The sequence below is a fragment of the Plecotus auritus genome (assembly GCF_963455305.1).
Source record: "Plecotus auritus genome assembly, chromosome: 9".
Lineage (NCBI taxonomy): Eukaryota > Metazoa > Chordata > Mammalia > Chiroptera > Vespertilionidae > Plecotus > Plecotus auritus.
This window is the reverse complement of record NC_137783.1, coordinates 70898355-70915504: the sequence shown is the minus strand read 5'-3', so window position 1 is coordinate 70915504 and position 17150 is coordinate 70898355. Positions and strand designations below refer to the sequence as shown.

The 17150-nt window shown below is 59.6% G+C and overlaps 1 protein-coding gene across 4 annotated transcripts; it reads left to right on the top strand.

The window, feature by feature from the left end:
- The first annotated feature begins 1632 nt into the window (after window positions 1-1632).
- SIDT2 (SID1 transmembrane family member 2) lies at window positions 1633-16163 on the top strand. Of its 4 annotated transcripts, none has more exons than XM_080642870.1 (27): window positions 1633-2277; window positions 3825-3946; window positions 4248-4412; window positions 4500-4545; window positions 4903-5004; window positions 5102-5185; window positions 5883-5982; window positions 6175-6240; window positions 7080-7173; window positions 7504-7556; window positions 8226-8297; window positions 8441-8512; window positions 8677-8739; window positions 9460-9578; window positions 10153-10226; window positions 10310-10376; window positions 10844-10917; window positions 11036-11159; window positions 11280-11397; window positions 11767-11903; window positions 12153-12261; window positions 12452-12528; window positions 12667-12713; window positions 12930-13035; window positions 13550-13660; window positions 14682-14795; window positions 14874-16163. In XM_080642870.1, the coding sequence occupies exons 1-27, from the start codon at window positions 2095-2097 to the stop codon at window positions 14934-14936; spliced, it is 2562 nt and encodes an 853-aa protein (XP_080498996.1). In that variant the 5' UTR covers window positions 1633-2094; the 3' UTR covers window positions 14937-16163. The 4 variants fall into 4 exon arrangements, with proteins under 4 accessions (XP_080498996.1, XP_080498995.1, XP_080498998.1 ...); XM_080642869.1 differs by having other exon boundaries at window positions 12930-13139; XM_080642872.1 differs by lacking the exon at window positions 8677-8739.
- The last annotated feature ends 987 nt before the right edge of the window (window positions 16164-17150 follow it).

Here is a 17150-nt window from a genome sequence, read left to right as displayed (position 1 = left end):
AGACTATGTTCTCACAGTTCCTAGGAAAGTTCCAGGCACATCATAGACAAGTTTGGTTACATCAGGCTAAGTGGTATGCGTCTTTCTTAGAGTTCCGGGTTTCTGGCGAGATGAGGGGCACAGTGAAGGAGAGAGTGGAGTCCAGTTGGGATATGGAAGTCTTACACTGACTCTCCAAACTGGGCTGCTGGCTGCATGGAGGGCTCCTTATGACGCCTCTTGTTACTCTGAGTGCCCTCCAATTCAGGTCTGCCTAGATGTGCTGGAAAGGGTGCTGGACCAAACCTCAGGAGACCGGGCAAGTGAGCGACTCACGAGCTGTCCTTTTCTAGGCTTTACCACACATACCTGTAAAATGAGGGGTTGGCCCAGGCGTTTGCTAAGGTTCTTCGGTCTGACTTTCTAAGGTACTTCAGTCCCTGCAGCTTGCTTCTGGGTAAGGCCAGTGCTAATTCTCCCACTTCATATGTTTAAAGGAAAATAAATGTACTGTGGCCACCTCTGAAGTTGTCAGACACCCTGATGAAGCCACCTGGGCCAGTGGTTTGTCAAGAGTTCTCTCATTCAAGATTCCAACAGCCTCACCCTTGCCCCCACCTTACTAGCTGGGCATTGTTCCATTGAGGACTGTTTTACCTTATGACCAATATTTCTGCACTGAATACTGAAAGGACACCTACAATGTGCCAGTTACTGTTCTAATTTTTCTTTGGGAGGGGTACTTTTCTATTCAAAGATAATCGTTGCTAAATTTTATGCATTTTTTCCAACATTTTTCTATGCATGCCTATGTATTTGGAAACCATACTGTTTATATAGTATCATATTGTGAATTATCTACTTACATGTCAAAGTCTTACACATCATTTTCAATGGCTTCATGATAATAGTGCATTTAACCACTCCCGCATTATGGACGTTTAAGGTGTTTCTTTTATGCTTTATATTTATATTATAAATAGCACTGTGATAAGGGTAGCTGCCTACACATTTTTATCTGTATTTCCTTACTATAGAATCCCAGAAATGGAATTGCTGGGTTAAAGAATATAAAACTCTTTAAGCTTCTTGAAACACAAGCCAAAATATTTTGTAGAAAAGTTTTCACCAGTTTACACTGAAAGTCACTATCTTGCCACGAGCTTTGTAGCTGCCTCCGTGGAGAAGAGAAAGCCCGTGGGCATGAAGGCGTCTCCCAAACTGTGTGGCCGCTGCGTGGGAGGTCAGGTTGCACCCGGGCCCCTCCTGCAGTCTGTCTCCATTACCCCTCCGCCGTCAAGGCGACCGTCCTGTTTCCTACGTCTGAGTTCTTGGTACGATTCCAGGAGGGAAAAATGGTCCAGGGGTGGACGACGTTAGTGGTCATGGCAGCGGGCGTAGGAGTAGGGAATCCCATCCCTAAGTTTGAGCAAAGAGAATTGTTAACAAGACTCCAACACTTGGAGATCTATCGAAAGTGAGCTTGCGGGGAAGGGCAGGATAGCGTAAGAAGAGGCCGTAGCGGCAAAGGAATCAACCAAAGGCTTCCAGCTGGAGTTCTGCGGTCCCTTTAAGGCGCAATCCGGAACCTGGCCCTTTAAATCTGTGTAAGTTTCCCCTGACGTCACCGGCGGGCCGCCAGCCCGGCTGTTTACCGCTTCGCGGCGCCGCACGCCGTCCCTAGTTCCGGGCGCGGCGCCGCGGGGCCCGCCTGCCCTTAAAGGGCCCGCACTCTGGGCCACTCCGGGCGGCGCGGCGTCGGCTGACTACCACCCCCGCCCCGACCTCCTCCCTTCGCGGCCACCCGCCGCCGGCTGCCGCTCTCCGCCTCCGTCCGGCGTCTCCGGGCTCCCAGCAACCGACCGTCCCTCGCTCCCCCGGCGGACGCCTCGGGGTCTCAGCCCCTCGCGACCCGGCCTCCCGCGGCCCGGCCCCTCCCCGCCTCCCGCCCCGCCCGCTGGTGCCAGGGCAGCGCCGCGGCGGCCCGGGAGGGACGTTTCCTAATCTCAGCCGGGGTTAAAGTTCTGGTCCTGGGGCGATGGTGGAGGCTGCGGCCGGAGCCGCGACCTGTCCCAGAGGAGTGCTGCCGCCGGCCGCCGCTGCCCTGCCGGGGCCATGTTCGCCCTGCGCCTGCCCCTCCTGGCGCTCCTGGCGGCGTCAGTCCACAGCCACCTGGGGCTGCTGGGGCCCAAGAATGTGTCGCAGAAGGACGCCGAGTTTGAGCACCTCTATGTGGACGAAGTCAACAGCGAGCTGGTCAACATCTACACCTTCAACCACACGGTGACCCGCAACCGGGTGAGGGCCGCCGCCCCGCGGGGCTGTCCCCCTCAGCTCCCCTCCCCTCCCCGCAGCCGCGAGCCTGGCGACCAGCCCTCCCTTTGCCGCCGAGGTTTCTCGCAAGCTCCCACCGGACAGGGTCTGAAGTTGTCTGGTCCCCAGCTCCCCGCTAAGCCTCCTTCCCCCAGATGCGGGACAGGCCGCCCTGCCCCGCAACCAGCACCTGGTAGCCCCGCGGGGTCGGTGCTGAGCGAGGAGCGGGCTTGCACCGGGCTGGGCCTGAGATCCCGAGTGAGATCGGCTCCAGCTGAATGGCAGGTGCTGCCCAGGCGGGAGGGGCAGCCGGCAGCCTGGCTGCTGGGACGCCCCAGCCTCCTGCAGCCGAGGGGAGCCAGCTGGCCAGGTGGAGTGCAGGCAGCTCCTAGGTGGGTGGGAGGAAAGAGGGCTTGTCTGCTGTGGGAATACAGCTCAACCTGACTTCACTTTCCTTTCTGCCTCAGCTGGAGGGCGGGGGGGATCGTGTGTGTGTGGGTGAGCATGGGCATGGCTGGGGCTGGGAAGTTAGAGCTGAAATTTGGAGACTTCTTGCTGCCTGGCTGTGTGGTCTCCTGCCCAGCTCTCTCCGTGACGCATTTACTGGGGAGCAGTGGCGTTGAGCATGGGAACCTGAGTTATTTTCAGGATGGGGAGGCATTTGGTTGCTGTGACAGGCCAGGATCTGCCTTGGGGGCTTGGGTTACCCTCCGAGTTGTGGCCTCTGTCCCCCTGAGAAAGGCTGCCCTAGGGCTCCGGCTTCAGCAGTCCAGTGACAAGATCCACGGGATTTACTTAGTTTTATATTTTACATTAAATTCTCTCTGTCTTATATACTTTCCTTTGTAGCGCCCAGCGTGAGTGTGTGTCCATTTTATAGAGGAGGAAGCTGAGGCTCAGAGATGGGAAGGGACTTCCCACAGCCCCGCCCCTTGGTCTGAGCTGGGGACAGAGTTTTGCTTTCTTGGCTTTCAACAGCCCCTTATGTGTTCACCTGCCCGGAACTGCTGATTAGTTGTTGAATTGGAGCTTCTGGCTCATGAGGAAGAAAGCTGAGAAGCATTTTTTGCTCCCGTGTGTGTGTGTGTGTGTGTGTGTGTGTGTATATATATATACACACACACATATATATATATGTATGTGTGTGTGTGCGCGCGCGCGCACACACACGCTTGGGGGCGCACACATGTGTAGCATCCCATGAGATGGGCAGGAATGGGACACCCGGAGGTGCCCAAGATTTCCAGTGTTTCCTGGTGGGAAGTGAGGCCCTGCAGTTGCTTAGGTCCTGCTGCCCGGCCGGGACCTGCCGTCCAGGAGCTTGCCTCTTCCACAGCTTCCACTAAGGCAGCACCAGCCCCTGTAGACCGGGGGCTGCCCTGGCAGAAGAAGGGGCTTGGCGAGCTCCCTAGCCTGACTGGGATGGGGAAAGAACAGACAGGAGGGAGGGCAGGGCTAGTCTCTGGGGGCCTGAGTGCCGGTGGCAGCGGTGGTGCCCACGGCTTCGCTGAGGCATCACCGTCTCACTGCAGACGGAAGGTGTGCGTGTGTCCGTGAATGTCCTCAACAAGCAGAAGGGGGCTCCTTTGCTGTTCGTGGTCCGCCAGAAGGAGGCCGTGGTGTCCTTCCAGGTGCCCCTCATCCTGCGAGGGCTGTGAGTAGGACATGGGGATTGGGAAGGGGGAGGCCCAGGTGAGGCCTTGCCTAGAGCCTCACCCAAGTCCCTCTCTGGGGCCTCCGACCACCCAGGAGCCCCTCTGTTTCTCTTCTCTGTCCCAGACCTGGAGGCTGGTCAATGGCATGAGGCCAAGCCAACCACCGGAGTCTGTCAGCCTGGAGCGGGCAAGGGTAGGGGTGGTAGGGAACCAGCGTGGAGGAATGGGGCCTTGTTCCTCTGCAGTCACGTGCTGGGTAGGACAGTAGTCACTTCCCGACGACTCTGCTTTGGGTCATAGGTTTCAGCGCAAGTACCTCTACCAGAAGGTGGAGCGAACGCTGTGTCAGCCCCCCACCAAGAACGAGTCTGAGGTCCAGTTCTTCTACGTGGATGTGTCCACCCTGTCACCAGTCAACACCAGGTACCAGCTCCAGGTCAGCCGAATGGACGACTTCGTGCTCAGGTCTGCAGGGGAGAGCGAGGGGATTGTGGGACTGGCCTCCTTCCTAAGCTTTGAGGGTAACCTTGGGGGCTCTTCTCTGCCCTACAGGACCGGGGAGCTCTTTAGCTTCAATACAACAGCAGCGCAGCCTCAGGTAAGGTCCCCTGTTGACTGCCCCTGGAGAGAATAAATGGGGAAGTGGGGATGTGGGAGTGGCTGGTGGTCTTCAGGGAGTTTCACATTGGCTGGACTCGCCCTGGAGAGCCTGGAAGCAGAGGCTCTGGCCCCAAGGTGGTAACGGGAGGTGGCACGGCAAGTGCGGAGACGGGGGTCTATGTCCTCCCTCCCGCCTGCTTCTCAGGCCCTGTACAGAGGGACCAGCTGAAGTCAACAGGAGGGTGTCCAGAAAGGGCGGCTGCTGACAGTCAAGGCCTCTCACATGGTCCCCTTCTAGAGGGCAGAGGGGCATCCTTCTGAGACGGCTCACCCTGTGCCCTCCCTCTGCCCTCAGTACTTCAAGTATGAGTTTCCGGAGGGAGTAGACTCGGTGATTGTCAAGGTGACCTCGAACAAGGCCTTCCCCTGCTCGGTCATCTCTATCCAGGATGTCCTGGTAAGTGCCCTGTCCTCGTACACTCCACCAGTGGTGGCAGGGCTGCTGCCAAGAGGGGACACGGCCCAGGCCCCTGCATCTGCTGCCCCCTCTGTAGTGCCCTGTCTATGATCTGGACAACAACGTGGCCTTCATCGGCATGTACCAGACTATGACCAAGAAGGCAGCCATCACCGTGCAGGTAGGGACGCACATGGGCTGGCGAGAGGCGTCTGGGGATTGGCTTTCCAGACCCCTGCTCCTCTTCCCTTGCCCCATCCTCCCTTGCCCACAAGACTGAGTCTCAGCCCACTGGTCCCTGAGACTTGGGGTCGAAGCAGAATCCCAGCTGCCTTTGGGACAGGAAAGAGCAGCATGCCCCTTCTGGCTGTCATGGCCACTTCATTCACTGTGATGAAAGTAAGGAGAGGAAAGGGCCTCGCTGAAGCTTTGTGCCTGCACTTGGCGAGGGCAGAACCGACACCGGCGCAGGGAGGGACGCCATGTGTCGTGACATTCAGTCATGTAGCTGCCGGAGGCAGTATGGCCCGCCACTTCCCCTGCCGACACCCAGCCTTTAATGGGGCACCCCTGGGCTCCATGATGGGGGGACATGCATTTGCTCGCCCGGCTTTGGGCTCAGGCTTTGGAGTCAGATAATCGTGGCTCTACCACTTACTGGCAGCGTGACCCTAAGCTAACTTCCGAGCCTGTCCAGCAGCGATAATGATGATACTGTCTCATTAGGACCTTTGGGAGGATTGAGTAAAATAACATATAGATAGAGGTTAGCATAATTTCTGGCCCAAAGTAGGAATTTCAGAAAAGGATGGTGCTGATGATGACATTGATGATCCCATGACGATGGTGGTGATGATGTCATCGTCGCCATCCTGCAGCGCAAAGACTTCCCCAGTAACAGCTTCTATGTGGTGGTGGTGGTGAAGACGGAAGACCAGGCCTGCGGGGGCTCCTTGCCCTTCTACCCATTTGTGGAAGGTGACTCTGTGTCCCGGGCCTGGCTGGCGGGGGAGGGCTTGGCCCCTTCCTGGGAGTCAGAGGAGCCTGTGTAGCTGACTTGTGGGCCCGTGGGAACCGGTGTTTGGCCCCAGACTCCCCAGGGCTGGTCCCACCCGCTCTAACCAAGCTTCAGGCAACTCTTTGTTTGCCAGTTTGACATTTTACTTCCAGATGAACCGGTTGATCAAGGGCACCGCCAGAAAACCCTGTCTGTGCTGGTGTCTCAAGCAGTCACATGTGAGTGTGGGTGGCTGAGGGTTTGGCCTGGCCCGCAGCTCTTCGTCTCAGCCTGGGGTAGGAAGGGGGATGAGGCCTATTCAGCCAGGCTGCCAGTGCGAAGGGGGCCACGTTCTTGGTAGGCTTCATGATGGGAGGGCCCGAGGTGAGTCCCAATAAAACTTGGTGCAAAGTCCATGACTAAAGAGCAACATGCTGAGTCTGGTTTTCTCTGTGCCACTTAGCAGCAGGTTCATCTCTTTGGGCCTCAGTTTCCCTATCTCTGTGACAGGGGTAATAGGGTCTGTCCCTGTGATCTCACTGAGTTGTGAAGTTTAGTGCAATTGGTAGGAAGTACCGGCCTCTTAGTCATGCTCAATAAATATTTACTGAGCGATGGAACGGGCCCTTTGTAACAAGAAAGTGGGAGATAAAAGCATGAGGGTGAGGTGGAGGGAAGACGCTGCCTCTCCTATGCGGATTCTTTATTCAGCAAATATTTGTGGAGCACATCTGTTTGCCAGGTGCTCCAGCTGCATCCCTGGGGAGCGCCTCTTAGAGAGCAGGAGCCACTGCTGCGAGGTCACTGTGGGCAGGACAGAGGCCGATTCCTAGAGGATCCTGGCCGTGTGTTGAAGGTTAAGTCCCGGGGGAGATGTAAGGAAGAAGTAGAGGGGAGAGTTCTTGCAGAGGGAGCAACAGGAGCGCAGGCAGGAACCGAGGTGGGGTGTGGCGGAGTCGGGGAGCGGCCAGTTGTGCACCCTGGCTGGGCCTTAGCGTTTGAGGGGAGAAGTGGTGAGAGTTCGCTGGGCCCTGGGCGCCGTGATTGGTGTGCTCGGCGTCCTGCTTCCTTCCAACAGCTGAGGCCTACGTGGCTGGGATGCTCTTCTGCCTGGGCATCTTTCTCTCCTTCTACCTGCTGACCATCCTCCTGGCCTGCTGGGAGAACTGGAGGTAAAGAGGAACTGCTGGGCCCTCCTCTGCTCTGGGGCACGGGGGGCGGGGTTGTGGGGAGATGGCCTGGCAGGGTCTGAGCCAGCCCAGGGCAATCTTCCACACCGTCCCCAGGGAAGAAGAAAGCAGGCCCTGTTAGGTCTGTGGTCCAGGGGCCTCTCCTCTGGAAACCAGCCCCTGCTCTCAGCCTTTCCAAGCAGGGAGACCCCACCTTGCTTCCCAGCCTGGAAGAACCATAGGATCATGAATGAAGGACAGTGCCATGAGGTGGGGAGGGTGGAGGGACCCTGTCCTGTCCCACGGGTTTGCCTCTGGGTTCTGTTCCTGCAGGCAGAGGAAGAAGACCCTGCTGCTGGCGGTGGACCGAGCCTGCCCGGAAAGCGGTACTGGAGGGCCTAGGTGGGAGGGCAGAGTGCTGTGTGTTTTGGGTGGGGGTGGGGGGGGTTGCTCCCTCAGGGTCAGAGGTGGCTGTCTGCGGCCTTCCGGATATTCAGGTTGGGAATGACACTACCGGGGGCTGGGACACTGTGCCTGCCGTCCCTGCCACACTTGTCTGAAGGCTGCCACCTGACCATTCTTGCGGGCCAGCTGCACTCAGTCTGCCACAGACACTGGGGCTCACATCTCAGGGATTATTAATCCTTCGTTCTCTCTTCCTTTCTGCCATTCCTCTCTTTCTGTCCTCCCTCCTGCTTGGGACCTTCCTTCTCAGCTTCTCTCCTTGGTAAGCAGAGGGGCTGGAGCCCAGAGTGGGACAGGGGCACACAGGGTGCTGCGGGGCCTGGCAGGCATGCTGTCCATCCTTGCTGCTGGCAATTCAGACACATCTGTTTCTTGGTATCTCTCCCTTCATGGAGGGCCAGGGTGGCGAGGTTGCCACTTGGGGACACACATGGGAGGACGGCGGGTGGGTGGTGGGAGTGAGCTGTGTTTGCTGGGATCGCTGCTTGTTCTTTGCTGCTGCCGTGGCTCCTCTCTGTCTCTTCTCTCTTCTCCATGGCTTTCGGCCTCTCTGCTCCCAGGGCTAAGGGGACCTTGATGTCTCGTTGCAGGTCACCCTCGGGTCCTGGCTGACCCCTTCCCTGGCAGCTCCTCTTATGATGGTTACAACTATGGCTCCTTCGGTATGTGTCAGTGCCAGCAACTGTGCTGGCAACTCCCACTGTCTCCTGAGGCTGCCACCTCCACGGGGCACGTGGGGGCCAGCCTCCTCAGAGTCCAGCACCGCCCTCCCTGAGGCCTGTCCTCACCAGTTACTGTTCTGCAGAGAATTGTTCCGGGTCCACTGAGGGTCTGGTTGACAGCATGGATACTGCGGACCTCTCCTACACTTACCAGGGTGAGTGGGCCGGGCAGCGCGGCAACACCTGGACACCTGTCGGTGGGCGGTCGCCTCTCTGCCAGATGCTGGGGCAGGGAAGGGCCTGCTGTCTCCCACCCTCTACCCCCTCAGCCTTGCCTCCTGGGCTCCACTTCCCTGGTAACTCTCCCTTTCCTTTGAAGGGCACGACCAGTTCAAGCGGCGCCTTCCCTTTGGCCAGATGCGGCAGCTGTGCATTGCCATGGGTAGATGTGGGGAGGGGAGGAGCTGCTCTGCCAATCAGCTCTGCCAGGGCGGCGCCCGGGCCCTCGGCTTGGCCAGGAAGCAGCTTTGCGCATGGCCGCCTCTAATGCCTGTGCTCGCCTGCTCTGTGTGTTCTGGGATGAGCAGGCCTGGTGGGCTGGCATCCCTCCCCTGGCCAGATGTCCTGTTTGCTGTCACATTTGCCAGCACCCTGGCTCCCTGGCCTGAGCTAGGGCTTCAGGCAGGGGTGCATGTCCTGGCCTCGGGGCCTTGGTCAGGCAGGGCCACAGGAGGGAGCTGTGGGGGCACAGGACAGGCTGAAGCAGCCTCGCACCCTCGGCCCACTGGTCTTCACCCAGTGCTTCCTCAGAATCCACTCAGCTGGCGCCTTCTAATCAGCATGACTTCTGCCAGATTCAGTCCTGCTGCTTGGGGCTGGGGCTGGGGCTGGGGCTGGGGCTGCGCAGCGTCCTGGCCTGGGAGCCTTCACTCAGCGAGGGGCAGGCTGGCACATCCCTAGATAGTGGCCTCTGCAGAGCCCACGCTGGTTCCCCCAAGGACTTAGGAGTATTTGGTACCTCCTCGAGGACCTGAGCCCACTAGGGCTCTGAGCCCCATATGCCTCTTCCCTCTGCCTAGAAATTGTGACAATTGCCCTGGTGGGTGGGGATGGACCCCAAGCTCCATGCCCACGGGGAACCCCTCCTGCCTGCTCTCCCCAGACCGCCCCCTGGACCCTGTAGGCACGCGGCCGCGGCTGGACTCCATGAGCTCCGTGGAGGAGGAAGACTATGACACACTGACTGACATCGAATCGGACAAGAACGTCATTCGCACCAAGGTCAGTCAGTCATTGGCACCAAGGTCAGTCATTCGTTCCAAGGTCTGTCATTCACACCAGGGTCAGTCAGTCATTTGTTCCAACGTCTGTCATTCACACCAGGGTCAGTCAGTCATTCGCTCCAGGGTCTCTCAGTTATTGGCACCAAGGTCTGTCATTCACACCAGGGTCAGTCAGTCATTCACTCCAAGGTCTGTCAGTCATTGGCACCAAGGTCTGTCAGTCATTCACTCCAGGTCTGTCATTCACACAAGGGTCTGTTAGTCATTGGTACCAGGGTCTGTCAATCATTTGCTCCAAGCTGTCATTCACACCAAGGTCTGTCAGTCATTCGCTCCAGGTCTGTCATTCACACTCAAGGTCTGGCACGTGGGGGGCCCTGCTCAGGACTCCTGCGGCAGGGAGAGTTCCTGTGCAGCCCAGGAGGTCTGCCCCTGGGGCGGGACAGATTCTGACTTGACACCAGCTCTTCTGGGCTGCTGGGCCAGCAGCGGCAGGTGGCCCAGAACCCTACCCATCAGTGTCGGGCCCTCTCCCCCAGTGGGGGGAAAGGCTCACTCCAGCTTCTCCCCAGCAATATCTCTGTGTGGCCGACCTGGCGCGCAAGGACAAACGTGTTCTGCGGAAGAAGTACCAGATCTACTTCTGGTGAGTGGACGGGTGAATGGCTTCCCATTACGTGGGGAGGGGTGGCTTCGGGCCCTTCTGCCTCACTGCCGTCTCCCTCTCAGGAACATCGCCACCATCGCTGTCTTCTATGCGCTCCCGGTGGTGCAGCTGGTGATCACCTACCAGACGGTGAGCAGGGCTGGCTCCCCAGGCTGGAGCAAGCATAGGGCTGAGGTCGCGGGACTGGGTTCAAATCCCAGCTTTTACCAGCTGGGTGACCTTGAGCCATTCACTTAACCTCCCTGAGCATCAGTTTATTCATCTGCAAAATGGGGACAGCACAGTCCCAGGGATGGCACCCCTCCTCTACCCCCCGCAGGTTTTACAGGGATTGGTGGAATGAAAGTCGCTTCCCTTTTCCCTGTACTTCAGTCAGAACTTCAGTCACCATCACACCCAGGTGGTCAGCCACCCCCGAGAGAGTTGACAGTGGCTGCCACAAAGAGGACTGCCTGGGGTACCTGTGCACATACCTGCTGGCCTTGGGGCACTTCCCGTCTGTGGCAGAGTGGAGTGGGGTGGCCCCTGCTGGCGCCTGGCTCTTCCTCCCCAGGGCATGGGGCTGAGCTTGGCACCCTCCCCTCCCCCTCCTGCAGGTGGTGAATGTCACAGGGAATCAGGACATCTGCTACTACAACTTCCTCTGTGCCCACCCACTGGGCAACCTCAGGTGGGGATCGTCTTGGGAGGCCCCTTCCCCCTGCCAGTGGTGGACCGGGAAGGGGCAGGCTCTGTGTGCTTGCCTGGACGGGGAGAGGCTGAGACCTGTGTCCTGTGTGCCCTCCTAGCGCTTTCAACAACATCCTCAGCAACCTGGGGTACATCCTGCTGGGGCTGCTCTTCCTGCTCATCATCCTGCAGCGGGAGATCAACCACAACCGGGCCCTGCTGCGCAACGACCTCTACGCCCTGGTGGGAGCCTGTGGCCTGGCTGCCCTCCCTACTCCCCTCTGCCCACAGCCTGCTCCTCTCATGAGCTCTCCCTTCCTGCCTCACCTCCTCTCTCCTTCCCTCCTTCCCTCCCCGCACCAGGAGTGTGGGATCCCCAAACACTTCGGCCTGTTCTATGCCATGGGCACAGCCCTCATGATGGAGGGCCTGTTGAGCGCCTGCTACCACGTTTGCCCCAACTATACCAACTTCCAGTTTGGTGAGTGGGGCTGAAGCCAGAGCAGGGACCTGCCCCTGTCACACCGTACCATCACCCAGGGTCCCCAGGGTGCAGCAACTGCAGGGGAACAGTGTAGTGCCCCTTCATTGATTCCTGATCCTTCCTCCAGAACATGAACATCATTGCAATGTGGTCCCTGACGCGAAGTCAGACTGTGGGTGACAGCCAGTTGGGGGCTGGGGCGTGGAGAGGTGACAGTGAAGGGACCGGAGGGCCAGCGCCAGCCCGCCACCAGCTGGCTCTGTGGCCTCAGGTGGAGTGGGCGCTCTCTCACTCTGGTTGTGGGGGCCGGGGGTCCTTGTGGAAGCTCAGTGGTGGTGCTGCATCTCATGGCCACGTCCCACCCAGACACGTCATTCATGTACATGATCGCCGGGCTCTGCATGCTCAAGCTCTACCAGAAGCGGCACCCGGACATCAACGCCAGCGCCTACAGCGCTTACGCATGCCTGGCCGTGGTCATCTTCTTCTCGGTGCTGGGCGTGGTGAGGCCTGAACCAGCTATGTGCCTGCACACGCACACGCTCCCCCTTCCAGTGCTCCCCTCCTTCCCCTTCCTCCCCTCCTCCCCCCTCCTCCCTCTCCACCTCTTCACCTCCTGCAGCAGAGTGTTGCCCCTTCCCTGGCCCACAGAGGGCCCTGCACCTCCCATCTCCCCCACCACCTCTAGAGGGAGGGTGGGGTGGGGAGCAGCTTCCTTCGAGTCCCTCAGCCCTGCCCTTGGCACCCGGCAGGTCTTCGGCAAAGGGAACATGGCGTTCTGGATTGTTTTCTCAGTCATCCACATCGTTGCCACCCTGCTACTCAGCATACAGCTCTATTACATGGGCCGCTGGAAGCTGGGTGAGGGCAGGGTGGGATGGGGCCTCCAGGGTGAGGGGCTGTGGCCTGGGTCTGCCCTCTCACTGGGGCTTGGAGGACTCCCCGGGTGAGGAATTAGATGAGGCCTCGCACAGCAGTGACCCCCAAAGGCCCTGGCCTCCTCAGCGGGCGCAGCTGGGCCTGGGAAAGAAGCGCACCTTCTCTCTTGCAGACTCGGGGATTTGCCGCCGCATCCTCCACGTGCTTTACACGGACTGTATCCGGCAGTGCAGCGGGCCCCTCTACGTGGTACCTACCGCTTCCCAGCCCTCTTCCACCTGCTCTCTTCCCTCCAGGAGCGGGGAGTCAGGGGTGAAGCGGAGGCCCAGGGTGGCGGGGACCGACCTGGGCCTTCTCCCCTCTCAACCCGTCTCTGCTTCCCTCTAGGACCGCATGGTGCTGCTGGTCATGGGCAACATTATCAACTGGTCGCTGTGAGTCTGGCCACTGTCTGTGGCAGCTGGCGGGTGGGCGGCTGAGACCTTTGGGTGTGAGAAATGGGGGCTGATGAGAGGTGTGGGCACTGGGGTTCTAGAGTCCTCCGTAGGCCGCTGAGCCAGCCCCAGGTTAGTGTGAGCCACAGAGTAGGATTGAGGGCAGGCCCTCCGTGCCCAGCCATCCCCTCCTCACCACTCTTTCCCTCTGGCCAGGGCTGCTTACGGACTCATCATGCGCCCCAACGATTTTGCCTCCTACCTGTTGGCCATTGGCATCTGCAACCTGCTCCTCTACTTTGCCTTCTACATCATTATGAAGGTGAGGGCTGAGCCTGTGCGGCTGCTGCTCAGCCTCGGGGAGATGGCAGCGCCTGCCTGGGCAGCGCCGAGACCGCCTTCCTGCCCACCTGTCTGTGCAGCGAGGTTTGCGGAGGGGGGCTAATGCTCTTGTATGTGTCCCCCGGGAACCAGCTGTGTCTAAGGGCCACTTGCTGAGCCCCGTCCATGTTCTAAGAGAGGCCCAGGCAACTAGCACTTCAGTGCAGAGGGGTGAGGAGGCAGTGCCCACTGAGTCTGTGCTGTCCAGTGTGAGAGGAGCCCCCACACAGAGGGCCGCCTGGCCAGGGCGCTGCCAGCACAGGGTCCTGGGCACAGGGAGGCCCAGCAGGGTGGCCGTTAGTGGTGAGGACCCCAGCTGTTCGTGTGGGGCAGGCTGAGCTGGGCAACTGGAAGCGGTGGTGGTGTGAGGCTCCAGGAAAGCAGCATCTGGGCAGGCCAGGAAAGGGGTGAGGAGTGGCCCTCAGGCTGCTCTCCCCTCTACCCCGCCCACCCAGCTCCGGAGTGGGGAGAGAATCAAGCTCATCCCCCTGCTCTGCATCGTCTGCACCTCCGTGGTCTGGGGCTTCGCGCTCTTCTTCTTCTTCCAGGGACTCAGCACCTGGCAGGTGAGCGGGCACCCTGCTGGGGGCGGGGAGTCACCCACAGGCTCATCCTGAGCCAACGGCCTGCCTGCAACAGCACTTCACTTCCAGCAGCTTTCTTGTTCAGTCCTCCTGCCAGTGAACCTGCGTGGGCTGGGCGTCCCCCCTGTGCCTGTGAGGCAGCTGAGGCCAGGGGGCCGAGGAACTTGCCTGAGGATGCGCAGTGGGGAGTGGCTCTGTCTTCTGCCTCCAGGGCACCTGCCGTGGGGCAGGTTTCAGTCCTGTAACCTGAGTCGAGTCTGGTTTGGGCTCTGCCTTCTAGGCGAGGAGCTTGATCATCTAGTTCAGGGAGGGGCTGCAGCTCCTGGCAGGATGGCGGGGGAAGGCACGGAAGGGCAGAGGATAGGCCCAGGAGTGAGGGTCCAGGAAAATTGCCTGGAAGAGGCAGGTCTTGCTCTTGGCCTTGAAGACCCTGGGGATGGGGAAGGCCCTGTGTCCCAGGAGCTGTGACCTGTGGCGATGCAGAGGCAGAACTAGGTGGGAGGCACGGGAGTCAGGTGAGCACTGGCTCTCGAGGGCAAGGCAGGGCCCTCGGTCCTCCCTATGGCCTGAGCCCAGGCACCCTGAGGCCCAGCTGGTGTCTGCGGGAAAGAAGTTACAGACCTGAGTGCGTGGCCACTGTCACTGCGACAGGGCTCTGTCACCTGACAGCTGGGCTGTGGGAAGAAAAGGAGCCTGGAGGCCCTGGAGGCTGATGAGGGCGGCTGGTCCCACGGGCTGAGTTAGGAGGCGTCCAGCGCCTCCAGCTCTCACCCTCTGCTCCTAGGCCCAGGGGAGGAGAATCTGAGGGAGGAGGTCCGAGTGGGAAGGAGGAAGGCAGAAGCAGGGAGGCATTTGTAAGGGGAGCCGGGTCTTACATGTGGGAGATGAGGGCGACAGGTGAGGTGGGGAGAAAGCGCTGTTCCCCTGGGCTGGGAACAGGGCCCTGGAGGTAGAAGGGGGTGCAGGGCCGCATCAGCAGGCAGCGCTCCCTGTTCCTGCCCAGAAAACGCCGGCCGAGTCGAGGGAGCACAATCGGGACTGCATCCTCCTCGACTTCTTCGACGACCATGACATCTGGCACTTCCTCTCCTCCATCGCCATGTTCGGGTCATTCCTGGTACGGGAGCCTCTCTGGCCACTGGGAGGGAGGAGGGTGCAGGCTCCCATCCTGTGTCTGACTCAGCTGCCCCCCCAGGTGTTGCTGACACTGGACGACGACCTGGACACTGTGCAGCGGGACAAGATCTACGTCTTCTAGCCGAGCCACCGCACTTCACTCCGGGCTGTGCTCCTCTGCCTCCCTGCCCAGTGCAGTGGCTGCGGGATCCCCCGGCCCGGCCAGGCTTGGCCCCGGACAGTCACAGGCTGGCCTTGAGCCTTGCAGCTGCCCCTGCCGGGGAAGAGGCCTCCCCTGGAACCCCAGATGTTGGCCAAATTGCTGCTTTCTCATCAGTGTTGGCACCTTCCAAGGCCCCTGTCCTTGGCTCTCCGTTTGTTCCTCTGAGGAAAGGGGGGAAGTGTTGCCCTACCCATCTCATGCCTCAGATCCCACCTGTCCTTCCCTTCTCCCCAGCCTGGAGCCCAAAGCCTTCGCTCCTCAGTCTGGGCCTGATTCTCTGGCCTGTACCAGGGCCCCACGGCTCTTTGGGGTTGTACCTCACTGCCATCACTGCCCACTCTAGTCGGCCAGATGGACGGGGCGTAGGATTTTGGGGACTGGCCAGCTAGTGCCAGGCTTATGGTGCTAAGACCTGCCAAGGGCCCTGGCAGCTCTTTGGCAGTGAGAGTCAGCTTATGTGAGAACTGCCTTTGACCTGAGGCCTGGATTCCGAGGTCACGTCCTGTTTCATCAGCCCCAGACGGATGCGAGTACCAGGTTTGGAAAGAAAAAGCAACTCGCCCTCCTCCTTCCTTTTTCTGGCTGGGCCCGCCGTCCTGCCAGGCCCCAGCTGGGGGCATTAGTGCCATTGACATTGCCCAAGGATGTCAGGGGTCAAGGAGGGAGGGCACGAAGAGCCCAGCCCACCTGCCTCCTGCACCCTCGCAGGAGTCCAGTGCCTATCATAGAGGGGGCTCGAGAAGGGCCACGACCTTTCCTTCTGCCCCCTCACCCCAGTCTCGCTCTGGGCCCAGGGCTGGCTCATTTCCGTCCAGTCGTCAGCCAAGTCCTGTTGGTCACACACGTGCATATGACACCTTGGAGTTTACACTGAACAAACCCAGCTCTGGCTGCTCTGGTCCTGGGCCCCCTTTGCCCTCCCTGGTCTGTTGCAGACTCCAGGGCTGGGGAGTCAGGCCAGGCCCTGCCTTGAGATGGGAATGTTTTATTCTCCCCAATGTGTTTGCGCAGCCCGCCCAGGGCTGGGAGAGGAGGTGGGTCGGAGTCTTGTCAGAGCTCCGTTGACTGTTTCCACGCTGTGGTTGCATTGGTTTTCTATGAATGAGTCTGCATTCGATTAAAGAAACAACAGATGCAGTTCTTGGACCCTGTTTGCTCCCCTTTCTGGGTGTAGATGCTGAGAGTGGGAGGGACCATGGCCTTCCGTTCTCCAGTGCAGGTCCCGGGCCCAGTGGGAACCAGTTCCTTGACTCTGTTCTTCCTCTCCTTTGAGGAGTGGTATGAACTCAGTAAATGTTGGCGAGGGTCCTGCTTCATGCCAGGCACTGTGCTGGGCAGAGCGTAGGGGAGTGAACAAGCCTTCACCACACTGTCTCACCTGAGATGCCCACCCTTCCTGGCAAACCACAGCAACCTGTGCCCACCTGGCCCCCCCTACCAGCCCCATGGCTGCAGGCACAGTGCTGCCTGGCCTGGCTTTAAAGACTGGCATGTGGTCAAGGCTGGGGTGGTGCTCGGGGAACACAGATTGATGGTTAGTGGGTAAGTGGGGTAATGGAGGGCAGGCTTGCTCTTAGATGAAGGGTTTTGAAATGACCTGGAAGGTTTATTTACATGAATTCAGGACACAAGCAGATCCCCAGCTCCTTCTCCAGCTTCTTCCCACAGAAACCACTGGGAGGCACTATTGCTCTGCACCACCAGGGTCCCGGGGACAGGGATGGAGCTGTTTCCTTTGGCAGGGAGGGAGGGCTGACTGGGGCCCGCCCTCTGCTGGTGCTGGGTGTGCCCGCAGAGTGTAGGGTGCAGACTTTCAGCAGGCGCCTTAGGGTGATGGAGGGGTTAGGGCCGTGTGCCTCAGTGGGCAGCCGAGAGTCCTCCAAAGTCTCTCCTTTCCCTCCTTTTATCCTTCTTGATACCCCTGAGGCCAGGGACAAGCAAGATCTGCACGGGTTTCCTTCCTGGGGGAGGGAGTCCGGCTGCTTCCAGGATCAGCAGGGACAATTCCTGATGGAGGGAGGCACCTGCACACCTGAGCCTCCTGCCCCAGTGCTGGGTCTCAGGCCCTGCCAGCCTTAGCAATCCTCTAGATGGGGACCAGGTGACAGCTGCTCTGAACCCTAAAGAACAGGA

Bases quoted from the DNA above. Each gene is read 5' to 3' on its own strand.
- SIDT2 (XM_080642869.1), top strand. From the start codon at position 2,095: ATGTTCGCCCTGCGCCTGCCCCTCCTGGCGCTCCTGGCGGCGTCAGTC. The intron at 10,918-11,035 runs GTGGGGATCGTC...GTGCCCTCCTAG, and splicing joins CACCCACTGGGCAACCTCAG to CGCTTTCAACAACATCCTCA. The intron at 11,904-12,152 runs GTGAGGCCTGAA...GGCACCCGGCAG, and splicing joins TCTTCTCGGTGCTGGGCGTG to GTCTTCGGCAAAGGGAACAT.